Source organism: Fundulus heteroclitus, chromosome 1 (genome assembly GCF_011125445.2).
Source record: "Fundulus heteroclitus isolate FHET01 chromosome 1, MU-UCD_Fhet_4.1, whole genome shotgun sequence".
In the NCBI taxonomy this organism is placed as follows: Eukaryota; Metazoa; Chordata; class Actinopteri; order Cyprinodontiformes; family Fundulidae; genus Fundulus; species Fundulus heteroclitus.
In genome coordinates this window covers 31,702,507-31,730,238 of record NC_046361.1, presented here as the reverse complement: position 1 = coordinate 31,730,238, position 27,732 = coordinate 31,702,507, and the positions used below count along the sequence as shown (strand labels likewise).

The 27,732-nt window shown below is 37.6% G+C and overlaps 3 protein-coding genes across 3 annotated transcripts; 1 reads left to right on the top strand and 2 right to left on the bottom strand.

Annotated features, from left to right (window-relative positions):
- Positions 1 to 1,539: 1,539 nt before the first annotated feature.
- On the bottom strand, positions 1,540 to 7,646 carry LOC105935249 (tumor protein D54). The gene is made up of 9 exons (XM_012875559.3): positions 7,526 to 7,646; positions 5,678 to 5,793; positions 5,426 to 5,574; positions 5,148 to 5,195; positions 4,587 to 4,688; positions 2,521 to 2,547; positions 2,203 to 2,238; positions 2,051 to 2,099; positions 1,540 to 1,962 (listed from the first exon to the last, which is right to left on the bottom strand). Exons 1-9 carry the CDS (start codon positions 7,536 to 7,538, stop codon positions 1,891 to 1,893), a joined length of 612 nt encoding a protein of 203 aa, XP_012731013.2. The 5' UTR covers positions 7,539 to 7,646; the 3' UTR covers positions 1,540 to 1,890.
- Positions 7,647 to 11,518: 3,872 nt separating this feature from the next.
- dnajc5aa (DnaJ (Hsp40) homolog, subfamily C, member 5aa) lies at positions 11,519 to 16,842 on the bottom strand. Its single transcript, XM_012875561.3, has 5 exons — positions 16,697 to 16,842; positions 15,817 to 15,939; positions 15,516 to 15,729; positions 13,849 to 14,020; positions 11,519 to 13,766 (listed from the first exon to the last, which is right to left on the bottom strand). Exons 2-5 carry the CDS (start codon positions 15,924 to 15,926, stop codon positions 13,663 to 13,665), a joined length of 600 nt encoding a protein of 199 aa, XP_012731015.1. The 5' UTR covers positions 15,927 to 15,939; positions 16,697 to 16,842; the 3' UTR covers positions 11,519 to 13,662.
- Positions 16,843 to 19,919: 3,077 nt separating this feature from the next.
- LOC105935248 (glucose-induced degradation protein 8-B homolog) lies at positions 19,920 to 26,168 on the top strand. The gene is made up of 5 exons (XM_012875558.3): positions 19,920 to 20,107; positions 20,411 to 20,538; positions 22,389 to 22,585; positions 22,887 to 23,084; positions 24,940 to 26,168. The coding sequence occupies exons 2-5, from the start codon at positions 20,421 to 20,423 to the stop codon at positions 25,111 to 25,113; spliced, it is 687 nt and encodes a 228-aa protein (XP_012731012.1). The 5' UTR covers positions 19,920 to 20,107; positions 20,411 to 20,420; the 3' UTR covers positions 25,114 to 26,168.
- The last annotated feature ends 1,564 nt before the right edge of the window (positions 26,169 to 27,732 follow it).

Here is a 27,732-nt window from a genome sequence, read left to right as displayed (position 1 = left end):
GACCCGCGAGCTGCTTTTATAGCTGAAAGCGCGTCCGTCTTCGGCTGGTGGGCGGGGCCTGTGTGGAAAGCCTGAGGCCAGAGAACCAGTCTGAGGCCAGGGAACGTGCCACCGTGCGCTCCGTGACACGGATAAAGTGGCCACGGTGACCCTCTCAGGAAGCTTATTACAGAGGCTTTACTTAACCCGATGGCAACGAGCGTCGCTGGGCTTATCCCGTCCCTGTGCTGCTCCTGCTAAGTAGTCATGGGCAGAGCTTGACGCCTCATGAGAGACAAATACCGTCATATCATGGCTCTTAAATAGGAAACTGTTACCATGCGCACTATATCATAAAACACATACGCCTTAGTGATATCATTCAGACAAAAACAGTCATTTCGTCCTGGTTCGTGCAGATCCCTGGTGGTCTAGTGGTTAGGATTCGGCGCTCTCACCGCCGCGGCCCGGGTTCGATTCCCGGTCAGGGAACATCTGTTTTTCATTTTTTGCACACGTACTTTCATTTCTGTTGCATGATTTTGCTTATTTTATTGCTGACCCCATTGACAGGTTGGTGCAGAAATAACCAGAAGTAACTAAAAATAAATAAATAAATAAATAAATACTTAAATAAAATAAGTTTGACCGGAGGACTTGAGAGATGCCGCTACGTTTCCAATTATGATTCCGTTTTATTTAATTTATTTATTAATTAATTCATTTATTTACTTATTCATTTATTTAAGCTTTAGTAAACTGTAGCAACGCTACTTGCACGTTTCTCTGAACATGAAGGAAATATATGAAATGGAAACCAATTCTTTAGCGCCACCCGAAGGCACACATCGTACATGTCACTTGTGACGTCATATGTACGTACATCGTTATCATCACTGTTTGGATTTATTTAATTAATCGTTTAAAAATTCAAATGAAAAGGGAGTAATAGGATTACTGTTACTAACAAAGTTCATAATTTGTTATCTCAATAAATAAAATGTTTTCTATTTCTATCATTTATAACATTAATAACAGAGTATTGCCATTATTACTATTAATGAAATTTTTAAATCTTTTAAAGTTAAATGTTAAAGGAAACAGAAGCATTGCATTGTTATTGACAACTGGCCTTTATTTTGTTATTTTTCTAATTATAATAAATTATTTAGTTATTTAGCTGCAGTTCTTAAATTTGTATTTTAAGTATTTAGTATGTTAAACATATTGGCACTGCATTTTACAAAGTCTTGTAGTGTTGTTGTTGTTGTTTTTTTTAATTGTTTTTTTTTACATATGTGCAAACAGGTCCCTCCTGTAAATGAAAACTTGTGTCTCAGTGAGACTATCTGTAAAAGCGAAGGAAGTAAATTAAGTAAAGAAGCAGAAGACAAAGAAGAACCACTTCATTTCTATCAGATTGAATGTCAAATGGAAAGTGGAGCTAATTTTGTGCAATGAGCTGTATTTCTGAAATAGCTGGTTACTTTAGCTACCTCTCTTTTTCTAACAAAAAACAAGTCTATTTCCATAATGTGAATCATAACAAAGACATATGACTGAATGTATTCTAATATCTTTACTTAAAAAATCTGACATTACAAAAACATCCTTGTAATACATCTGATTTCGGAAGACGGGGATACAAGCATGTCAAAAACAATCAGCATGTTAAAACAAATACATTTATTCATAATATGAAGTATTTAAATTATTAAATATTTTACCATTGAATTCATAACTTTTATTTAAGTAATTTTACTTAATCAATGTTGTACATTCTATTTCTGAGACTGTATTAACAACAAAACTGCAGAGAGCAGCAGAAAATGTCACATTGAAGACAGACAGAAACTTTTCGAGGTGTCAAAATCCTTTTCGTGAGTTGCAGAAGATTGGTTCATCTCGGGTTCAGTTGCAGGAAGATCTTCTTTGAAATCCAGAGGTGTCTTCATTGTTGGATCCACCTCCAGTCACTTTCTCCTTTGGATTCAGAACCAAGTGGTCAGAACTCATGCAATTTAAACTGTGTGCCCAGCTGTTTTTTTTTTTTTTTTTCTAATACATTTACCTTCACACTGCCAACAAGTTCTTCAAAAGACTTGAATGTGGAGGAATGCCTAAGGATAAATATAAAGACGGATTAAAAATGAAACACATAATTTATATGTTATATATAGAGGCGATTAATAACTTGTCTTTAAATATATTGTGCAGGTTTACCTCATTGATGGCACACTAATAGTGTGGCCCATGGTGCTGAGTGAAACAAAGATGAGTAAATAAAAGTTGAAAAATAATTTTAAAAAAGATCAGCTATCTGAGAGTAAATCTGTAAATGTCACTGGTGTTCCTTTGCTAAAAAGTCTACACAAACACACATCTGAGTTTTAACAAGGCACGATGTAAGAAATATGAACCATAGATCTTTGACTATCTATATTTGCATGAAGGGTACACAGAGCCACAGAACGGTCAAACAAATAACATCTTTCTTTCTTTACTTTCTAGTATTAAGAGTTTATATAGCTGGGATCTTACCGTGGTGAGCTTGGGAGTGGCAGGGCTCTGTTGAAGTAAAAAAAAAATGCAAATATAACATAACTAAATAATATAACATAAGTAATGTTTCTTCTTGTAGCATGCTAACATGCTTATCTACAGCTGCTTGTGGGCAGAGACGATGTTGTTATTGGATTAAGTCTTACAATATAATAAATATAACAAGATTACTTTTATGGTGTTCAAACTAGTATTGTGGATGCACACCAAAACCAACAATTCAACAGTTTGCTGCTCAGTAGTTTCCGCCAACAAGAAAACAGAGCTAAAATAAATGAAATAACATTTCATATGATATCTGCAAAAAATATTTTTGTGTATCTGATATATATATAACAAGTTGCTCTTAATATGCCTTTGTTGTAAAAGTCATAAAAACAGTGGGTGAATGTAAGCATGAAGATTTTGGTAAAGTTGTGAACACAGACTGTGGCTTTTTGCTTTTTCAAGATCACTTTGAATGGTTTCACCAGACTTATGATTTGGTCAAAACAAAACTTAATTTTCTGTCATTGATGATCTGCCTCTGCTTTCAGGACTTTGCATGTTGTCCTGCCTGTTTGCATATAAGCTGCTATCAGATGTGAACATTTTTTATTCGGGTTCATAGTTGGAGTTTTTGATGTGTCAGAAATCCAGAAAGCTTTAAAACAATCCCTAATCAATAAATTTCAATGTAAACAAATGTACCATCCTTGCATTGGACCAAAAAGATCCTGGGTTCAAATTCCAGTCTGCATGAAGTTTGCATATTCTCCCTGTGCATGCATGGGTTCTTTCCAGGTACTCCTGCTTCCTCCCACAGTCCAAAAATATAACTGTTGGATAAATGTGCTGTGTATCTCTGTGTTGCCCTGTGATGGACCAGCAACCCCACCTCTCACCAGATGGCAGATACAGGTACTGATGATGAATACCTGACTGGTAAAAGTTGGTAATTGAACAGCTATTGTTTATCTTTATAATTTTATGTGGTTTGTGTGTTTCTTTGTCATTTAACCATCTACACATTTTATTATTGATTCTATGGATAAATAGCACTTGTTAATTTTTTCAGAACTTTTATTTAAAATGTCAATTTTAGTGTTTATTTGAATGTTTAGGTTTATACAAAAGTCACCAGTTTTCAGTTTTGGACTAGAAGTGTTGCTGAATGGGAAGGTAAAGAAGTTATCTGTCAGAATGAGTTTTGATAGATTATTAGACTACGTGGCTTATGAACATCAAAACAATGAAGCAGTCTGATTTTGCTTCACTGGTGTATGGGGGTGACTTTTGTATATGGTGTTGGGAAAAGGTGTGTTTGGGGGTTCTGATGTAGCGGACACTGTGACGTCAGTATGCACCATATGTCAAACATTTGCACGATGCGATCTCTCAGGCTCACATAAATCCCAAATGTAACCTATGAAAAGCGCACTGGTTCAGTAAGTGTATGCATTTTTATGCTTAGCATTGAAAATGTTATTTTTTTTGTTATTTTTTAATTTTTTGATACACTGTATATATGTGGACACACTCTATATACCTTATGCACCTTTTCCTCCTTTTGGCACCTTCTTTGTTTATTAAGCCGATGTGTGACAAGTGAATTTCTCCACTGTGAGATCAATCAAGCCTATCTTATCTTATCTTATCTTATCTTATCTTATCTTATCTTATCTTATCTTATCTTATCTTATCTTATCTTATCTTATCTTATCTTATCTTATCTTATCTTATCTTAAAATCAGCAAGTGTAAAATTAATAAAGACGTTAAAATATGTGTTCCAGTCACACAAAAGAAAAACCTTGTGCTTGAAAGGCATACGTTACCCAACATGTAAGTCCCTCAGTCCCTTATTGTTTTTTTAGTGTGGTTAAGGGAAGTCACCAGGTTTATTACTCAAGTAATAAATATTTCAGAAATTGTTTAGACATGTTATGGAAATTGTATGACTAACTACAAACTGTCTTTAGTTGAAGTCTTTTTTCTCTGTTTTTTATGTGACCCAAATACAATTGGAAAACCTGCAGGGCAAAGCTATACCAACTGTGGCTGTACCTCATCTGTGCCAGTCTTCTGGTGATTGCCACGCCCACGGTGGACAGAGCAGCAGATGTCGCCTGGCCTGCTTGAGACAGACCGTCTCGTGTCCTCACATATCTGCCGATGGGAAAGGAAATTAGTCACTGAAAAAAGCATTCAAAATGGGTCTGTCATAAGACAAAGCTCTGTGTGTTTCTGTATATTATATAACAGAGTCCAGTGAGCGCAAACGGACGACGAAGGTAAAAAATGACACATAAACAACAGTAAGCTTATGTGCGTCAGTTGTCACAGTCCATCTGGCTGCAGCAGATCCCTTGCTTACTCTGTTTAAAACAAACACTTGAGGCTAGTCATGGTGTGACTTTGTAAAGCCACCGCCCCTTGTGCTAAGTCAGGCTGTGGGGCTATTATCAGGGCACCAATCCTATTTGACGTGGAAAATCCCATCACTTGGTTCTTAGAAGAGATTGCACTTCAGCAAACGAGTAAAGGAAGAAATGTTGAAGAGATTCAGTTGTTTTAAAGAGTAAATATGTTTTTGAACATGATTAAATCATGATTACAATGACTCACACACTGGAGTTGCTGATGTCCTCCAGAGTGGCAGAAGCTGTGAGATATCTGAAATAGTAGAACATGCACAGGTTGACAGATTAATGTGCTGACTTAAGAGGGCAAACCTAATCCATACTAGTTTGACTCGTTTGGTTATGTAATCATGTAAAACAAAGACAAGGCGTGATAAAATGTTGTGTGACTACGATACACCAGTGCCTTGAATTATTTAAATCTGCACCAGAATTTTACAGACATTTTTGCATCTGTGCTTGTGAATGTCTGAGTGCACCTACGGAGCTGAGGTCTGGACTTCCTGCCAACCTTTGGACAAGTTCTGTTTCATGTTATCGAGAGGACTCATCCCCAGCTGTCTTCTGATGTCTGCTGCATATTTTTCTTTTGCCAAAAGGACCTGCCTCAACGTCTGAATCTCATCCTCCGTCTATGCAACAGGAAAGAAAAATATATTCAGGAGGAAGCAACAGCTTTTTTCATGCTTGCTTTTGAATCATTTTGTGCCAAAAAGGGCAAAGGAGCTGCATAACCTTTGTGAGCTCAAAACGTAGACTGTCCAAATCTTCCTCTCCTAGGTTTGTGTGTGAACATCCATTGCCCGTATTCCTTATGGAGAAGCTCAGCGATGAAGATGTCCCGTTAAAAACTTAGCAACAGAGATGAAAGAAATATCAAGTTAAGTTGCTGTGAATGTTGAACCAGGAAGGGAGAAAATAATCCGCTGTAAATAGATAAAAACTACAACATGTTAGAGCAGGAGTATAACATTTTAAATAAATCTTTAATTAGCGTTTAGGGTGATAAAAAAATCCTATCTGAACATACAGCTCTATCAAGGGATAGATTAGTAGTAACGTGACAATTAAATCAAATAAATAATTATATAATTGTTTTTTTAAATAATTTCCATAAAAGATGCTTTAAGATACTTTAGGTGTATTTTAAATATAACAATTGTATTTTTGGCTTTTATAAAACTTGATTTAAATATAGTTTTAAATATTTTCGCATCAACATCTTCAATATACAAAATACATTAGATAAATGCAGACATGAATAAAAAATTATGACATACAATTTGGTAGATTAGACTATTCAGCAGTATATAAGATCATTCAATATCACCAAAATATTCAAGAGTTAGTGATCCTATGTCTAGATCACAATTCATATTTTTAAAAATTTATTAATTCTTTAATTGCTTATTCTAGCAGTTTTTAACCAAATATTTGAATGTGGAACTGACACTAAGAATATTTTTTGTTTAAGAATGTATTATTTAGCTTTTTTGTTGTTGTTGCTAGATAGAGCTTTAAAATTTAACAAAAAGTACAAAAGATTTGGGTATAAATGCAAACTTGTTTGTATATAGAACAGGCACACTTGTATAAGAACAATAAACTTCATAGTTCATGAAAAAGTAACTCAGAACAAATGTAACACGTTTTTGTAATGTGCATAATGATAAGTAAAGTAATTTCAAATGTTTTCAGGTTCTTATTTTGTTGTTTACCCCATTATTTTTTTTCTTTTATCACACAAAAGGAAATAAACTTATTTCAGAGAGATTTACACACTGTGCAAACAAACATTCGAAAAAGTAACGCCACAAATCTTCAGTGTTTTAAATACTGCTACATGTCTCTATTTCCATAGGACTCTCACATATTTAAGTGGTTATATTATTACTTCTATTTTAATCAACTAGATTGCAGAGGTAAGCTTTTACGGTTTAGGATATAAACTGAAGATAGCATAGAAAAGAAACAAAAACATTAATTTAAAAATTATAATATCTGATCCACACATCAAAGACTATTTGGGAGAAAGTAAAGTTGAGATTAAAGTAAATTGATATATAAAGAAACAGATAAATAAACAAACGCATGCATAGATATAAATAAAATAGCCTGTATTTCTATCTCCAGGGTACAAAATTTGAGACCTATTCTTCCTAAGATTTGACTTTCAGCTTCAAATTTCCCATTCTGCCTGTCAGAATAAACACGGCAGATCCCTGAACTACTGAACGACGTTTAAGATGACGTTAGCACATATCTTCAACTTGTAATTTTAATGCTAGTTATAAATATACATAGGTTAGAAAGTATTTCCATGTTGTTATTTCGCTGTTGTTTTTGTGTTCCTGCTGCGTGGTCGAACGTATCGGAGCTGTCCTCGGTGCTAAACTCCTCCCTCACTGTCTGCTAACCAGCTAGCCAGCTAACGGCTAACCTGTTGAGTGCAATGCTAACGTCAGCAAAGTCACCAAAACTAGCAAACAACTAAAAGAAAGCGTAGTTAACCCCCTAAAATCAACTAATAACAGTGTTTATTCAGAAACACGATGCATTGTAAACAGCATGTCTTGGTCTTACCTTGTCGGTTCATCGCTGCTTTGTTCACTTCGAAGTGTTTTGATGAGCTAACTGCTGCCAAGTGTCTCCATCCAGTTAGCTGAGCTCAGAGAATAGCAGGGGGCAGTCTGATCACTGAGGCTATTATTGGGTTCATCTCTCTCACACACTCAGTAATCCCGGTAACTGACAACAGCAGGATATAAAGAGGGACACAAAGATCACTATGAACTCATGCCAGCTTCTGATGTCTCTGTCCGATTTCACCACGCCTTCCTTGTAAATCTCAGTACACATAAATATGAACACACAAAAATACATCCAGCTGGGATACTGAACAGAATACAAATTTATGTCCAAGAACAAATTCTTTGTGCAAAAACAAAAATGGGAATATTTGGTTTTGTTTTATTCTGTGGCCAATAATCGCACAGTGGGAACCTGGCTTCAGTTGGGGTCCTGCTGAAAAACCGCAGAACTTGAATTGCTCATTGCTGCAATGAACTATTTTAAGATGAAAAGAAATTCCTTAAAATACATGCTGTGTGTTTGTATGAACCAGTCAGACCCCTTGGGTCTTCAGAGACCTTCTTACTCTGTTTCCAAGACTAGACCTAAACAAGGAGAAGCAGCATTTAGTTTCAATGCTCCGCAGCTCTGGAACAAACTCCCTGAAAACCTGAGATATGCAGAAACTGTTGGGTCCTTTAAATCAGGACAGAATTTTGCTGGGTAATTTTCTTTCTGCATTTTTTTCTTTTCCCGCACGGCATCTTATATTGTCTTTTGCATGAATGGTGTTTCATAAATATTATATGTGACTGTATGATATATATTATACAATTGCCTTCTCTTTGTGAAAACACAAAAGCGCGATTATTTATTTATGCATAATATGATACCACCATTTCACCACAAGCTGCCTTTTAAAAGACAAACAGGCCCAGTTCATATATAAAAATGTACTGTCAGGTTAAACCTACCCAATGATACAGACATATTTATAATTAATTACATGTATTCCTGTTTTATGCTATTCATGATGCAGTTTTGAAAAATTCCATTAAAAATGAAAACTGATGAAAAATAAGCCTAGATGATTTCATCAAATAGTTGATTTTGCAGCACTCACTTATCTTGAGGAAGCTTGTGGTGACAGTGGAAAGAAACAACTCCCTTTGAACAGCAACCCACGTTCATCACAACACAGCTAAGTACGAGCAGCCATATGTTGTGACTGATTTGGAGGACAAAGCAGACACCCCAAAAAAACAGAAAGACTACAGGACTGTCTCAGAAAATTAGAATATTGTGATAAAGTTCTTTATTTTCTGTAATGCAATTAAAAAACATGAAATGTCATACATTCTGGATTCATTACAAATCAACTGAAATATCGCAAGCCTTTTATTGTTTTAATATCGCTGATTATGGCTTACAGCTGAAGAAAACTCAAAAATCCTATCTCAAAATATTACAATATTTCCTCAGACCAAGTAAAAAAAAAATTATAACAGCAAAACAAAATCTACCATTTGAAAATGTCCATTAATGCACTCAGTACTTGGTTGGGAATCCTTTTGCACAGATTACTGCATCAATGCGGCGTGGCATGGAGGCAATCAGCCTGTGGCGTTGCTGAGGTGTTATGGATGCCCAGGATGCTTCAATAGCGGCCTTTAGCTCATTTGCATTGTTGGGTCTGGTGTCTTTCAGCTTCTTCTTCACAATAGCCCACAAATTCTCTATGGGGTTCAGGTCAGGGGAATTGGCAGGCCAATCAAGGACAGTAATGCCATGGTCAGTACACCAGTTACTGTGAGAATCTTATGTCGTCTCTTAACCACTACCATACTTGTGATTTAGTTTACTGAACCCAGCTGAGTGTTTTTCAAGGCTCAGGAAACCCTGCAGTGTTTCGAGTTAATTAGACGATTCAAGTGATTAGTTAAATAGCCTACTAGTATACTTTTTCACGATATTCTAATATTTTGAGATAGGATATTTGGGTTTCTTAAGCTGTAAGCCATAATCAGCGATATTAAAACAATAAAAGGCTTGTGATATTTCAGCAATACAGAAAATAAAGAACTTTATCACAATATTCTAATTTTCTGAGACAGTCCTGTAGTCCAGGGGTACTTTCTATGGGAAGAAAAACAGAGTGCACAGAATAAGGGGGACAGCCTTGTTATTGCCTCTGTCTAGGAGAGAAAGCCAAACAGGGAAGTGTTGAGCCCGTAGGGCTGTCAATGGGATTTGAAAAAAGAAATTATACATGGTTAGACATAGTTCATTGTCTTTGACAGTGGTTACACACATGTTTATTTTTTCAGGAAAATCAAAATGGCCTTTTAGTAAAGAAATGTATGCGTATGTTCATCCTTATTTAGATTTTTTTATTCTCTGCTTGACTTTTGGTCAACAAGAAGTTTGTTTTAAAAATGTATTATTTTTCTCATGCTTTTACTTGTATTTCGTTAAATTTTATTTCTAATTTGTTTTTATCTGTTTATTTTCATAGATAGTGCTTGTTGTGAAATTCTCCAAAAAAAAAAAAAAAAAAAAAATTGGCTTGATTGTAAAGCCTTATTCTAAAGATTACCTACAAAACAGTGGCCACCTACCAGTTAAATGTGTTGCAGTAAAATCAATGGTTAGCACAGATAACCATGATCTGTGCTAATGATCTTTTCACTATAGTAGAAAATTAAATCCGTGGAATCTGAGAACTTCACCCATGATAGTGATACGATATACTTGTCTCCATCTGGTGGTAACAATAGGTCCACACAACAAGCAGCGTCTGTAAAAGCAGCATGAAGAAAAAACAATGCTCACACAGAAAGAAATGGCAATTAGAAGGATTTTACTGACACAATGATTTAAGTCTTTGGCGCTCAGACCACGGCAGGAACATTAATGCTGAATTTTACTTTAATATGCATAAGTAGATGTATGAGAACAGGGATGTTCCCCCAGGCCAGAAACTGGTGGTAGTTCAGTCCAAAGAGCTGGTTGAGAGATGATCTGCTTGAGTTATATTAGAGTGATCCAGAAACTGAGGAAGCTGAACATTGCTTCACTCAGAGAACCAGAAGGTAGATGTCCCGCTTGATTAAACGCAGATTGCATGTACTGTCCATGATGAGCAAGCATGAAGCGACGATGGAGAGGAAAAACTCCCCTTTGGGAAGAAACCTCTGGCAGAACCGGGCCCAACATGGTGTTCTTCTGCCGGACCAATAACAAGGTGATAGGGAATGCTGAAGACTGGGGGAAAACACTCTGATGGGTTGAGGATGGAGGAGCGTCATGGAAGCTAGATGAACTCAGCTATGATGGTGGAGAAGGGGCAGGGGGTGGGTTGAATCGGACCTCTGATTTGAAATCCGACATCATACGATGCTGTTTGCGCTTGCTGGTTAGCAGGCTGAGACGTGGATTTGAAGTTGCTTTTAAGATGAACGCGTGATGCTGATTGGGCTTCGTGGAGGTGTGGTTCGAAGCTGATTTGCTCGCATCAAAGTCGGATCAGCCTCTGATTGGATGTAGGTAGGCGATGAGTTTCTTCAATTAAACTTCTGCTTTAGCTTCATTTCAACAAATTATAAGAATTCCTATTCATAAAAATGTTGGTGAGTTTGCTTTTTATTGAACTCCTAATCCTAGTTTGTTTCTTTTGTTTTAACCTTTTACCATTTTTTTTTACAAGCTTAATGTATGAATTCTACTATTATTACTACCAATAATTTAATATTGTTAAAGTCCTACATAAAAAGTAAGTTTAAACAGCCTAGAACTATAATTGCATAGCTTCTGATAAAATCGCAAAGATTTACATTTTCAACAGCAACGACCCTTCTGACTGTTCTTCAATTATTTTTTACTGAATATGCTTAAGTTGTGGTATTAAAACTTTTAATGGATTGAAAAGGATAATTACTCCCTTCGTCACCAAACTATTAAAACTTGGGCCATTTAAAAATAAATAGATGAAGACGGGAGTCAAAATGTTGAGGAACATTTATTCAACAACATCAAATCAGATCAATGATCCACTTGTTTTCTTCCAGACACACAGTTACCATGCTACAACATAAACGTCAAGGTTTATACTTTATATGGGCCAAGTGTATGTACCGGCAGCTTCAACCATTAAACCATCTCTGGCTGGAATTAACGGTTACATTACAACACCATACCATTTAAAATGATTGGAAATCCTGCTTTAAAACATGACAGAATATGAAATAAAAAAAAGAAATTCAAAAATGCATCATTTAACCATTTCACTATAGTTACACTATATAGTATTTTTGGAGTCATTTCCTGATCCATAATGATTTTTTTCAACACACAGTGCATTGAGCTGAGAACATTTACAGTAGCATTTTTCAGTATCTCAACGAAAAAGCCATGACAGGAACATCTATGTTGCATCGAGGGGTTACAGGAAACATCATACGAGGGCCACAGAGGTCAACATCCATACCAGTATTAGCAGAGGGGTGGGCTACGGGGGCTCACCAATTGTAAACCATTTAAACACATCAACTGTTGTCATGAAGCAGCAAAAGTAGCAAAGATGTACATGGGGCAAAACAAACAAACAAAAAAATATAGAAAAGTCTTTTTCTCAGAGATGCATATCGCAGGTTCAAAAAGTCAACAACGATGAACGATCACAGCATCGGACAAAATACCAGGCTTAGATTCAAAATACTCCAGGAAGAGTGGGGCATTTAGCGTTTGTTGTCTACTAAACTCCTAAAAGAAAAAAGAAAAAAGCGTGTGACTCAACCAGCTTAGATGAGGTGCAGCTGGATAAACTGGAGCTCCTTGGCTTAATGTAGCACAGCACAATAAAATAACATCTGCCTGAAAGAGGTGCAGCTTAACACAGTTGAGCTCCTTGGCTTAACGCGATGCAATAAAATAAATTAAACCATCTTGGATGAGTTGAAGCCTGACAAAGCTGAGCTTGATGTTGCACAATAAAATGTTAATAAAAATAGAAAAATCTGGATAAGATGAAACTTAGCACTGTGCACAGTTTAGCAAAAATAAAATATAGTAAAAATAAAAAATAAAACCAGCTTGGATGAGGTGTAGCTAAATGAACTTGAACTCCTTGAAGGAAAAGTTTTGCTTTGTGTGAAATTAATTAAAAATTTTGCATCCAGAGTTGATTATACGCTGTTGATATGGTGAAATAATAGCGGAACATAAAATACATTCTTAACCTAAGATGGGCCAAATCCTTTATGGGAGATTGTTTTGAAAAATATAACAACAAACCTGCTGTCATGAAGCGTAGAAAGCAGTCTATGCCCTTTGGCCTGTGAAGGGATGTAAAGCTGATGCTGAATAATAATTAAAGCATAAATTGTCCCCCCAGTAAGTATTTATGAACACCTATCCATAAACAACGCTGTGTGCCTTAACAAGCTCAAGACTCGGAACAAAACGGCTCATGGAGAACACAGAAGAGACGAACAAAAAACTGTGTCTGAGCTCTTTTTGGGTTGAAAACAATATAGATCTCAAATTAGAAGTGAAAAGTGCAATCGTGGGGACAAATCAGTCCTCTAAAGTTTAATAATGGCACTGACCGCCTGAAGCTTTACACATATTTCCAACCGGCACATCCCTGATGAGAACTGGCTCTCCGTTCCTTCTGCATAAAATATCTCGTAAACTTTACCTCTTTCTTCTGGTGAGCTGTGCTCTTTTTAACACCACTGCACATATGGTATGAGTCTTGCTAATAAGTAAAACTGTTGCCAAGGAGTAAAGAAATTATAGGGACAATGTTTTCTACACAGTGCATGCTACACTATGATGCAAACGATGGGAAAAGGGGAAGCAGGGTGGGCGACCTGTGTGGTTAAAGTGCAAAAGAAGAAACCAAAGGGAAACAGTTTAGTTGTTTCTCTTTCCTTCTTGCACGCGGGAAAAGTACAATCGGGGAAGGATGGGAGGGGATGTGACTTCTTTAGTTCCTTTGAAAGGCCATGCTGACAAGTCCACGCTCCTCTGCATGGCTCTTCTTCTGACGTGGAAGGATGGATTTGCCTTTTTCTTTCATCTCACTGAGGTGGCGCAGGGAAGCAGGCAGGACCCCGGACTGGGACTGACCGGAGCGAAGGGGCTAATTAGTTGAAGGCGGTGTCAGTGTGGTAGGAGTAGTGCCCATCCGCCGTTAACTGGGTCGTCTCTGTTGCCGACGGTTGCAGAACTATGGGCTCACCGGCAGCCTCTGTTTGAGAAACAGAAACCACATTTCAGTACCTGTACCTATCCCTCTACCAAAGCATGTAACGCTGATTTTTCGGCCTCACCTCTCTCGTCAGACTGCAGCTGAGCCTCCAGGTCCTCGGGGGACACGTAGAAGTCCTGCTCCTGGCCCTCCCGAGGCCGAGGCTTACACCGTCCACAGCAGCAGTTACAGCAGCAGCACAGGCAGCAGCAGAAGTAGCATCCAGTGGCCAGGCCGCAGAATACAAACAGAGCCTGCATACAAACAGATGTATGGCGATAAAAGACGAAGATGCATCTAAAACGTTTTTTTGAATATTATCAATTTGTGTCAGTAATTCAATTAAAAAAGTTATGATGTAAAATGATATATTATATAGATTCATACACACAGAGTGATATTCTTGAAATATTTCAATTAATTTTCTGATGACTTACAGCTAATAACAACCCTAAATTAAATTAAATTAAATTAAAAGACCTTTTAAAATAAATATACCTTTTCAATATAGAAATGTGGACCGACTAGGAAGTATGTCTGTGTACTATATATTATATGTACTCAATATTTGGCTGGGCCTCTTTTTGCATGAATTACTGCATCAGTGCGGTGTGACATGGAGGTGATTAGTATGTTGCACTGCTGAAGGGGTTCAGGAAGCCCAATTGTGGCCATATAGCGGCCTTCATCTTATCCCCCAACAGCATTTGTTGAATTTTGTGTCTCAGTTTCATGGATTATCAGTGGGGTTTAGGTCAGGAAGGCCTGCTGGTCAAATCCTCCACACTGATACAGGTGTAATTTAACAAGGTGTTGGTAGTTTTGGCTGTGTGTGCAGGTCCCAAGTCCTGCTATAAATAGAGATCAGCATCTCTACAAAACTTGTCAGCAAGGTCAGCGAAGCGGGACCTGTTCTGAAATCTCCTGGTGGATGCCTTCGTTGACTTTTCTAAAACCCAGTGCACCAACACCAACAGATGAAACAGTTCCCCTAATGAATCAATGATTGTGGAAACTTCTCACTGGTTCTTAATTAGCTTTGATTCTGTAGCTCTCCCCTCTTCCTCCAGACTCTGAGACCTTGATTTCCAAATGAAATGCAAAACATAGTTACATCTCAGCAACAGTCCAGTCCATTTTTCTCTGTAACTAAGGTAAGATATTTTCAACACTGTCTCTGGTTTAGAAGGGGCTTAACACAAAGAATGTGACAGTTTCAGCCTGTTTCCTCTATGCTTCTCTTGAAGTTCAGACTCCAGCTGCAGCCCCCCCGACGTCTGAATCTCCTACAAATTACTGAATTGATTTGCTGCTTTTGCATTCCTTTTAACCACACATTTTCCTTCCACTAAACTTTCCGTTGAACTCCCTGGGCACAGCAGTTACCATTAGCTTCTTTATCCATGAACTTCTTGTTTACCCTAAATTACTGTCTGCTGGAAAACTGTCAAATCAGCGGCCTCCACTAAGATTCAGGAGGCCATAAAAGGGTGGTTACATCACATTTCTGTATTTAATGACTGTTTTTATCGGTTTTCATTAGTTGTAAGCCATAATCATCAAAAATAACAGAAGTAAACTCACGACACACAGGCATGTGTAATAAATCCATATAATGGATGACTTTCATATTTTAAATTGAATGGCTAAAGTAAATGCACCAATTTATTGAGATGCACATTTTAAATGAACTCATATGATAAAAAAAGGAGTTGTGACTATTATAGACCATGCTTTTCCTTGTCTTACCTTTGCCCACCAGCTTGAAAGGACAAAGTAAGTGTTAACATTCTCCTCCCCAAACTGCTCAGCCACATACAGTCCCAGAGAGCCATATTTATCATAGATATTACGCTTTGTGGGGTCATTCAGGATGGCATGGGCATTGTTTATCTCTTTAAACTTTTCTGACGCCTCCGGATTGTCCGGGTTCTTGTCCGGGTGAAACTTTAGCGCCAGTTTCCTGTCGCAGAAGACAGGTAGAAAACGACTGAATGGTGGCAGAAGGGATCGACCTTTTGTGGATGGAAATCACGGAGCTTAGGCTCACCTGTAGGACCTCTTGATGTCGTCCGACGTGGCCACCTTTTCCACTCCCAGCACGTGGTAGAGAGACTCCCCTGCGGTGGACAGAGAGCGCTGCCTCTGTTGCTCAGCCATGGTGCCTCACAGGCTGGACACACATCAGAAACAAGAACAGAGAAATGCAGATTTACCAGTTTTATCAGGACAATCCGAGTGAGGCCTGTGTGGCTGAGAGCGCCTGACAGCAGCAGGGAACAGCTGGTCCAATAAACACATATGTCCCGACATGCAGATCTGCATCCTATACACAGAAATTAAACTGATTACTTTCACCTGCATTTATCTTCCCCCCCCCCTCCCAGGAATAATACTGTTTTAGCTGATCACTGTTGCATCTTGGCAGGTCCACTGCTTTTAGTAAATTACCAGCTGACATCGCTGCAGGTTAGGAGAGCTTAAAAAACGATGCTGCAAAGAAAAAAAAATCATTTATTCAGTCATTCCTAAGAGCCAAGCTGCATCCAAATGGGTGTCAACTCGACACAAACGAATACCCACTGGTCTGTATTTGAAGCCCCTCTGGTTTTATCTTGACGTTTTTCACGGAAATCTAATTAATCTGAGAGCTGGGTTTTGAATATATGCCCATCTACCAAACGCATCCCATCCTTAAATTTTCTGCGGCAAGGATTAGAAACTACGAGTACAATGCTGGGAGCATAATCTCTGATCGAGCATCATCAGCTGCACTGCCACAGCGCGCAGCATCCATGTTGGTTCGCTTCCTGGCCTGTTCTGGGAGCAAAGGCAGGGATGGATCGTCAGGAGGGCTCTTTCAAGGGCAAGAGGCAGCGTCCAATGGAAAATAAAATAGAAAAAATAAAAAACGCGAAGAGGAAGCTCACCTTTCAGTCACCTTTGCTCTGTAAGAATGCCGATCCGGACGGGTTCTGGTGTAAGACGGTGCAGCGTGACTATGGCCGCATCTCGTGCGTATCCGGACCCGCTTTGGCTCTCACTAGTTACCGTGGACAGCTGCAGCAGCTCGCTGACTCCGCCCCCTGGTACCCCACGGAGGACCCGACGTGCGCGTGCACTGACGAAATGATGACGGAGTGGCGCGCGGCGATGAAGGCTTTTAATTAGTAGTGATGATAAAAAATAAAAAAGTTTATCTCTGACTTTAGCCCTTCTTTGTTATAATGAGTAGAAATGTTATAATGTTAATGTTGTAATGTTAAAGTGTATTTAAAATAGTTGACCATCCAACCAAAAAATGTGAATCTTTGCGTATAATATGTTCATGGAACGTTAGTGAAGGGGAATATATGACCTTACCATATACTTTTTTGGTAAAAATATCTGAATTTAAAAATTTAATGACTAGGGCAAATAAATACCATCTTAGGTGATGATCAAAACCAACACACAGTGCTCGCGCAATAACAACATAATGACAAGAAATGAAATAAAGAAAAGGTGAATGAATTACTGAAAAATGTATGTTATTTTGTTTAAAATCAAAAGAAACTATGAAAAATGTGTAGCCTCCATTGACTCTTTCTCAAAAAAAAAAAAAAAATATTATATATATATATATATATATATATATATATATATATATATATATATATATATATATATATATATATATATTACAACAAACAGGACAAAATAAGATAAAACTTTAGTGTGCATACTTCGTAGAGCCACCTTTTGCAGCAATTAGCAACAAGTGGCCAGAGCCTTGATCTTGGACTGTTTTCGCTTGTGAACAGCAATATTCAAGTCGAACCACAGAGTCTCAATTGGATTGAGGTCTGGACTTTGACTAGGCCATTCCAACACATTAAAATGTTTTTCCTTAAACCACTCGAGTGTTGCTTTAGCAATTTGAAGATGATGGAATTTTCATCAATTCCATGATCTTCCATTTGAAGATGATGGAATCGATGCTGCTCCAGAGGAACATGAAATATTTTGATATTTTTTATAACCCCACCCTGACTTGTACTTGCCAACAACTATGTCCTTGACTCGTTTGGAGAGCTCCTTGGTCGTCACGGTGGGATGCCACTTCCTTATACTTGCGGCTCATGTGACACTGAAACTGCACAAGGGGGACTTTATTTCACTAATTTATGAGCATTTTAGGAGCTTCATAGTAAAGACAGTGCATACGCACAAGGCAATTTTCTGTTTTGCTATTATTTTTTATTCTGTTTTGTTTAAGTATTTTTCTCATTTCACATCACCAGCTTAGACTATTTGGTCAAGATCCATCACATAAAATAATATTAAAAACATTTAAATTACAGTTTGGAATGCAATAAAATAGGTGAAAAGTCTTGTCTTTTCTTAATATACAATGCCTGTTCAGGGTATGTCCTTAAAGTCAACAGCAAGTGACTAATGCATGACTGTCTATTTGTCATTTCAACTGTATATTCTGCAGTAAGCTATAAAAAGTTACTATAAAATGCTCAGAGATTGGTGCTCCATGGAGATGATGTAAAAACAATTCTTTCAGCTGCTTTTGTCTCTCTGAGACTTGTCCAGGCTGTACCTCACCTCTTGCCCAATGGTTGCAGGAGATGTGTACCAGCCCCATTGCGACTCTGCAAGTATAAGTGGTTATAACTAATGGATGAATGGTTCCGTCCCACATGAGCCTCATAAAAACACATAGAAAGTAGGAAACTATAGAAGAAATGTTGCAGGGTGCTAGGGCACTTCCTGCACAATAAGGTAATAATGTAAGACCAGGGTATAATCTGTGAACAATCCCATGTGGAGACAATTTTCCAATCCTATTTCCTAAGCATCAGCCCCTCTGTCTAAAGGCTGGATACGTCTTGTTTTCATTTACTACCCAGACAATAAAAAAAGTCTGAACATTTCAATTGTGTAACAGAGAAGGACATAAGTTACATTAATTGGCAATGTTGAAACCAGATCGAATGGATTGGTTTGATGTTGTATAATTGTCACATTTCAACTGGTTAAATTAGAAACGCATCTTGATTCAACTATCACTCAGATTTGTTTTAAGGTATTAATTGGTATTTCTAACATTTTTTTTTTAACTTATCTGAACAACAAAAAAGTGGGTGAAAAATATCTAAATTTAGGCAAGGAAGCAACTAACTTGACGCATGCATTAACATTTTTCTTAAACATGCCTAATGTATGACAACTAATTGAGACAAATAATAAAGAAGAAAGAGAAGAAACAAACCAGAGGAACAACTGCAAAAAGAACAATAAGTTGTTCTGATGAAATTAAAGAATATCAGCAGCAACATGAAAGGCAAACAGAAATACAGATACACATAAAAAGTAAGCCATTACTTATACATAGACATATATACATAGACACTTCATTGGGCACAGATTTGCATGTCGATGTCACCGCCATATTGTATGTGGCAGAGAGTAGTGAACGTCGATCGGAGAAGATGCTTCATTCCCATATATGTTTTAAGTATTTAGATATAGATGGAGCTTTTTCATACTTGTAAAGAAACATATATGTGTGTATGTGTTATGAATATAAAAATCAATTGGTTAAATCTAAAGATTGTGGTCTTCGTTATTTCTTAAAACCTTGTCACATTGATTTAAACCTTTTAAAATTTGGTATAGACACCGATTAGGGACCGACTTTTTGGGTGAGTATTAAAGAGATAAAACTACTACTATGTGAAAAAAAGTCATTGGAGAATAAAGTAAAAAAAAAAAAAAAAAAGACAAAAGTGGTAATATTATGAAAAAAGCGTCATATTAGGTGAATTAAGGGGGAACATTTCCAGAATAGTCACAGTATGCAGAACTTTTTCAGTCCTGGAGTAATAGGGCCAGGTTATATTATTTTATTTATTTTTATTCTTTACTAGAATAAAGTCAAGAAAATGAAGCCATGGGGATACGAAAATAAACTCGTAATATATATATATATATATATATATATATATATATATATATATATATATATATATATTACGAATATAAAGTATAATTGTACAGTGCCCACGTTACTCATACGAAAACGGCTCTGGGGAAATGAAGCTCACTGTTCCTCAGCAACCATGACGTCACAGCCCTGACCAATCAAAGACCTCGCAGCTCTCACATGCCTATCGCGAGTTTATGAAATTAGCCTGGTTAGTTAGCTAGCGGCCGAAGCTGGACCCCGTGCAGGCGGTTTACAGAGTTTTTTTTATTTATTTAAAACCATCGAGGAAACTTCACCAGGGTGATTCGTTGGTATTTCCCCCCTTGCTTGAAAGGAGACTCAGTGGACCTTGAGTTTGACGGTAAATTGTGAAAATGCACGCAGTATGCTAACTAGCTGTGGCTGCAACGCCGTGGAGGAAGCGGGTTTGTTTTGATCGCCCCGGTGAATTTGAGCGGCGTTTTTGGCGACGCCTGCATGTGTTTGATCACCACCCGAGTCAAATAAATACAGTTTTATTAATCTGTAGTGTTTCAGACTGTATTGTCTGATTTGTTGTTCTGTCCGTTTTCTAATTAATAAGTTGTTGGTACGTAGCTGTTCTTGCAGATCCACGATGTGACCAAGCTGTGTCAGTCTTGCTCACGTTTCGCCTCACCTTCAGGTTCCCAACGATGAGTTATGCTGAAAAGCCAGAGGACATAACAAAAGAGGAGTGGATGGACAAATTAAACAATGTTCACATTCAGAGGGCGGACATGAATCGGCTCATCATGAATTACCTGGTGACAGGTGAGACGTTTGCCTAGAAGACCGTTTCCTAAAAAACCCTCCGGAATTTATTTTACTAATTCAGTAAAGAAACTTGTACAGATGTGTTACACTCAGATTGATACACGTGAAGCGCTTAATTATGTTATTTTTGATGATTATGCATTTTCAGGTAATTAAAATCCCAAATATAGGTTCTCGTGAAATTATATTAAACAAAGCCATTAAAATAAATTTTAATACAAAAATTTAACTAGCATAAAAATTATGTCTATACTGTCGGGGCTTTTTTGCACAATTATATCAGCAATTGTTTAGGTAGCCTGGGTCGTCTCAGTGCATCTGCTTTGTTGGCTCCTGTTTCGCTCATGTTTTTCTTCACACTCTATAGATTCTGAGGTTTAAAGCTATAGTTTGGAATCCGTCTCCTGGTTATTACTTATTTTTCTTGGTTACTTTCTCTTCCCTCTCACTGGGCAAAGAGTATGGATGGTCCTCCATTTCAACAGAAAATGGCAAATAGAATGCTCTACGGTTGTTTTTTCTTGTTTTATACTCTTCCTCCACCAACAAGTCCTCATATAGATGACAGGTAAAACGTGCATGGCTGACAAGTTTGTCCCCTTTCAGCTACTGTAATCAAAAATAGCGATGCAACATGGCATCTTCCAGGAGGTGCACTGCCATCTATGTATTTATAAACTACTAATTCTAAGTCATGAAAACGGTTTGATGCAGTTGTTATTAGACTTTGGCAGAATATGTACATAATGAAAGCAATGCTTGATTTTCACTCATTAAAAGCCAAATTAGTTACACAGTCCTTTTTTAAATATAAACACTCAACGAGCTCCTTTAGTTATCACCTAAACGAAGGCCATTCAGCTGTTCTGCAGGGCAGGCCAGGCTGTGTCAACTTCACTGTAAACAATAGGCGCACCCGACTCACACCAGACTATGTAAAACATGCTGCTTTTCTCAAACAAATTCCCTTGGGTCTATATGAAGATGACTCCATTCAAAGCATCCAAAGAGGAATGTCTGTTTTCAAGGCAGGGAGCCTCTTTGTGTTCTGGCTAAGTGTTCTGTTGCTTATAAATATTTAATAATGTTTAAGAAAACCTATTTTTTTTGGTTAATTTAGTCTTGTTGATGCAGCTGGCACAAAAAAGTGTTATATAATGAGGTTCCTTTTTTTTATTTGGCATTTTCTAAAAAGAAAAATTAGCCCTTCGTGTTATAGGTCTTGAAACAAGAGAAAACTCAGGTTTTTAAGAAAATGGCCGCTTATCAATTAATCAATCAACTTTAGACTGCCTCCTTAATTGATAACTTGCTTCCCTAGTTATAGCCCACATCCGGGGTAGATCTGTGTTTGACACTCAATACACTGATATTACCCAAACCAAATGCCATGTGAATATCCCCCAAACAAACTAAAAAGGTAAAATAATAAATAAAATATCTCCTAACTTTTCCATTATTTTTTTATTTTATTTTTTTTACCCATATCCTCTCAGTGCTGGGAATATTGGCATAGCTTACACGTGTTTTTTCTACCACACTTTTTTCTTCCACTCAACTTTCCATTAATATGGTTGTATACATCAGTGACAGCATGCTGGAAACTGATATCAAGTTGTTTTTCTGTTTTTATGCAATATTCAAATTTCTCAAGAAACAGAATTTGAAAATTAGCAAAAATAAAGTATATAATGTTGTATGTAATCTATATATTATGTGTTTTGCTATCTTCATTGAACTTCGGAAATAAACAAAGATACACTGATATTTTTAATGAATTGTGATGCGCCAGTGGAGTGTATTATTTCCTAATATATTTGCCTCTGTCCTCCTGTTTATATATGAAGAGGGCTTCAAAGAGGCAGCGGAAAAGTTTCGGATGGAGTCTGGAATTGAGCCCAGTGTGGATTTGGACTCTTTGGATGAAAGAATTAAGATTAGAGAGATGATCCTAAAGGGACAGATACAGGAAGCTATCGCACTCATTAACAGCCTACACCCAGAGTTGCTGGACACCAACCGATACTTGTATTTCCATCTGCAGGTACGGTTGCTCAGAACTATTTGCACACATACTTTGATTTAATTTCAATATTCGCCTCTGGTTTTTGCTGCCATGATCTTCCCAAAGTTAAAATGAGCTATGTCTAATACGGGTAAACCTGAATCTGTCGTATGGCCCTAACAGATGTGTAGATATCATTGTGAATAATAAACTTTCTTCCTAAAGTTAATAATGGTAATTTCTTATTTTTGAAAAAACAAAACCATTGTCAATCGTCATAAGCCATGCCAGGATTATTTCTTGCACATGAACTTTACCTTCTCTGTTATCTGTCTTGTAGCAGCAACATTTGATTGAGTTAATCAGGCTAAGAGAGACGGAGTCAGCCTTGGAGTTTGCTCAGACTCAGCTTGCAGAACAAGGGGAGGAGAGCCGCGAGTGTCTGACTGAGATGGAGCGAACGCTCGCTCTTCTGGCCTTCGACAACCCCGAGGAGTCGCCCTTCGGAGACCTGCTCAACATGATGCAGCGGCAAAAGGTTGGCTTAACAATGTCCGGTTATAAACATTATTATTATTAGAGGAAACTGAGTCTGTGTTAAATGTTTGATCTATCAATGAGACTGAATAGCTCATTAGATGCTGTTATTTGAGTTTAAACTTTGTGTGTTCTTTGCGGTTGGAAATGGGAGGATGTCTTTCAACACCTCCTACACTCTGAAAGTACCTAACTGTTGTTTTTAGCTCTGCTATAGTACTTCTCAGTGGTTCTCTGTGCTTTTTTTAGCTCTTGCCCAACTTGAAAATGACATGTTTCAAACAAAAGGACGCTGGGACGACTCATTCTCACTTTATTTGATTTTTATTAACCTCTTTTTAGAGGTTAAACATCAAAACAAAAAACAATACATTCAAGAATAATTACTAAATAATTTAACAAAACAATCCCTTCGGTAAAGTTGCAATTTCATTTGTCTTGATGATGCCTCTAACAAAGACCTGTGCAGTCTTTTTTTCCCTCTCCTCCCTTGCTCATGCCTGACACTGGTGTCATTTCAGCTTTGTTGCCAGAGGGGGCAAACATCAGCAAAAATCCTGGAACTTGCGCAATGCACCTTTTTTTTTTTTTTATTAATTTTTTTAATTATTTTTTATAAATGGACGAGGAGCATTCTTAACGCGAAACGCATTGACGGAAAAGTTCAGATTGTTGAACTTGAGCGAGATTTCGCTTCACTCTATTTGCCGTTTTGCTTCACTCCCTTTGCCCATTTTGTGCCGTTCGCATCGGACCATTAATCCGCTCCTAAAGGCGCCTTTACATGGGGATACCATGTAAATTGCTCGCTCCAATCGTCTCGATTAGGTTTGGTCTGTATGCACCTTAAGATACCTCAGAAGCCTTCGGAGAACAGCTGGTTTTATACTAAGTCACACAAACTGAAATTTTTGTTTTTACTACTTAACTTATAAATCAGTTGGTTGCACTGGATTTTATCTAGAGGAGTCAGAGTAAAAATCCCACCCATCCATTGTCTTCTGCTTGTCTGAGATCGGGAACAAAAAGTCCAGGGGAGAATCCCAGACATCCTATAGATCTTTCTGGGGGATCCCAGAGCATTCCCAGGCCAGACAGGATATATAGTTCTTCCACAGAGTTCTGGGTCTTTCCAAGGTCTCCTCCCAGTAGGACGCGTCCAGAAAACCTCCAAAGGGAGAACCAGCATTTCTACTTTGAGCTCCCTCGGATAACAGAGCTCCTCGCGCTATGTCTGAGGCTGAGGCCGGCCACGTTGTGGAGAAAGCTCAGTTTGGCTACTTGCATCCAGAATCTCGTTCTTTTGGTCATGACTGTAGGTAAAGGTCGGAATGTAGACGGACTGGTAAATCGAGAGCTTTGCTTTTTTTTTTTTTTTTAGCTCAGCTTGTTCTTCACCACAACAGACCGGAGCAGCATTACTGCAGGCGAAGCTCCAACAAGAAGAGACCTACATTCCTCAGCTTCAGGCTGAGACTGACCCCCAACCCAGAGGGGACAGTCAAAACCTAAATAATCCAAATTAAAAAATATCTTAAACTCATGGGTTATTTTCCTTCCACTTCATAACTTTGCACTACTTTGTGTTGCTCTATCATATACAATCTCATTCAAATATTCTGAAGTCTGGTTTTAACATGACAAAATGTGAAAGAGTTGAAAAAAGAGGTAATGTGTTTATTTTTTTTCAAAGCACTGGACTTTGTGCCAGTTTGAATGTGCCAAATGTACATAATTTGGAAAATGTTTTAAATTTGTGGAGGCTCAGTTTTAAATTCGTGAGCACAGGGACAATAAATGCAGAGTTTAGCAAACATATTTTCCTTCTTTCCGTTTTACTGTTTCTTGTCGTACAGGTGTGGAGCGAGGTGAACCAAGCTGTGTTGGACTATGAAAACAGAGAGTCGACACCTAAACTCGCCAAACTCCTGAAGTTGCTGCTGTGGGCTCAAAACGAGTTGGACCAGAAGAAGGTGAAATATCCTAAAATGACGGACCTCAGCACGGGCACCATCGAGGACCCCAAGTGAAGGGGGAAAAAGAAAAGACCTGCACATTTACTTAATTTATACATCTGTCAGTGACTGCGTGACAGCCAGGTAACATATATGTATGTTTTTTTTTTTTTTTTTAAATCTCGTCATTTATGAGGGTTTAACTCTTCGTGCAAACTGTAATTGCTGTATTTGCAAAATGACACAAATGATTCAGTTTAAATACAGATTCCGGGTTTTCCAAAATTCAAATTGCTGTTTTTATATTTTGTCTATTCAAACTGTTCGCTGTTGTATTTCAGTGACCGTTTTCCAGAAAAGACATCATTTTGCAGTGAAGAGTGGCACTCTCAGTGAAAGTGAAGATGTTATAAATATCATTAATATCATTATTATTATTAGCCGAGGACCTGTTCAAATCGAGCTGGTGGATGGTTTTAAGAGTTAATTGAGGAAAATGTGAATATTTTTCCAAGTAAACAGATCGCAACACTTTATTATTGTAATATAGTTTTAATTACTGCTCTATTTTATGGCTTTATTTATCTTAATGTGTGGAAGTTTGTTATAAATCCCCCCACACGCTTTTCAAACCGTGAAATTAAATGTACATTTACAGTTATTGGACAAATTGACCTGTAAATTTAATTATATCTCACGTTCGGAGACGGGTTGAAATCAGAGGACTTTATTACTGAATCGAGTCTCCTCAGCCTTTTCTGAGTGCTCGAGTGCTCCGGACATCCTCCATGTGACTACGTTTGGTTTTATATTTCAGGGGTGTGAGGTTAGAGTAAAGTTTTGGAGCTCGAGGATTTATACGCTGCAGCAGAGAACGGGACTCTTTGATAAATCTAATATAATCATGAACTTCTAAAGACGCAAATAGTTTGTTGTCACTGGCTTTTATTTTGTAATTTATTCTGCAAAGTTATAGATATATCTAAACATGTGACTTTGAGTGCATTTTTTTTTCTGTTAGGATTTTTCACTTTCTCTGCATGTATGTTTACTTTTTTCAGTGAGGAGAAAGGTACTTGTGCTTGTTTATTTTATTAGATTTTATATTAAAGAAAAAACATGCAGCTTGTTGTCAGTCTTTGATTTCTTTTCTTGGTTGTTTTTTAAATGAAGTTGTTTTTATTGCGAGACTTCAGACCTTATTTCCTTTTATTTTTCTTACGTTTCTGGTCAGAAGTTTACATACACTCATCAAATTCATTGGTGGATTTTGGTAATTTATTTTATAAGTTTCTTTTTTGTTTCAGGGTGCAATGACTACTCAGCAAACAACTTTAATAATCAGTCAGTTTGGCGGCAGGGATTTTATGGCCAAAATCATACATGCAAGCCCAAATATTTAGATATCCCTGTTCCACAGGTCGTGACATGGTTGTTGCCCAGGGCGTCATAATTGGGGAGGCCATATGGGCAAAAAATAATGTCAGCTGCTTATTTAATGATTTACCTAATGTGTATTTTTATTTTCAGCCAATGGGAATGAGCTCTGCCCCTCTGATGTGCACAGTGTAAGCACTGTAAGAGCATCACTGTACAGCCTGGGCCGGCTGATGCGCACTGTATAGTTTAGTGCTAAATTAAAGTCTTTAGTTTTTTATATTGATCAGTCTGGACTCTACTTGACTGCCTCTAGTTCAGAATTTTACATGATTTTATCTCTTATCTCTATCAAATTGATATTTTTTAGTTTCCTCTGTTTATGATAAGTTGCATAGTAAAATTTTAGTTTTGCATAAAGAGTGTTTGGTTGTGTAGGCAATGGGGCTGCAGAAAGAGCGGTGTGCCCAGGATGCCATTCATGCTAGAGCTGCAGCTGCACACCCACTAGTGTTTGACTCGCTGTTCCAGTTGGAAACCACACACTAATCATTCTGGCTGGGTACTTAACCACTTTTCTTGGCAGAAATGGCAACATTGCTTTAAATGGGTTGTTTTCCTGAGCTTTTACGCAGAGTTTACAAACTTTAAACACAGCAGAAGTGTTGGTATAACACCTTTCCAGATACAAAAATCACAAAGTATTATAAGTTATTAAAAAAGCCAATAACAAACAAGACGATTATAAAAAGCTAATGTAAAACAAATGTGTGGGTTATAAAGGAGAGTACAGTCTGGTATTAAGCCCAAAGGAAGAAAGTCTGGCAGTCACTGAACAAAAATGCTCTTTTGTTTTCAGCTCTGTATGAGGCACTGTTGGCTGGTTTGGATGTGTTGTCAACCATTGCCCCTTTGGAACAACAATGTCCAAGTTTCAACCGTTTACCTGATGATTAGAGAGAGAAGATGAAGAACTTTGTGCAAAGCAGAGCACTCCTACAGCTGAACACACCCTCAGCATGATGCTTACACCGCCGTGCTTGACAGCTGATACTTTTTGTTTTTGGTTTGAAAACCTCAACTTCACTCCACCAAACATGCTTCTTTTCATTTTGGCCAGACATCTCAATATTTCTACCAACAGACCATAATAAATTTCTCCAGAGGATGCTTGTCCTATCCATGAAGCCAAAGCTTAAAGGAGAAATAAGTAATAAATTTACGATAAAATTAACCTAACTCATTCTCATTTGTCACCCGGGGTGAAAGCAACATTCCCTATAAACAATCGGTCCTCTTCATCAACAACGTCCTAAT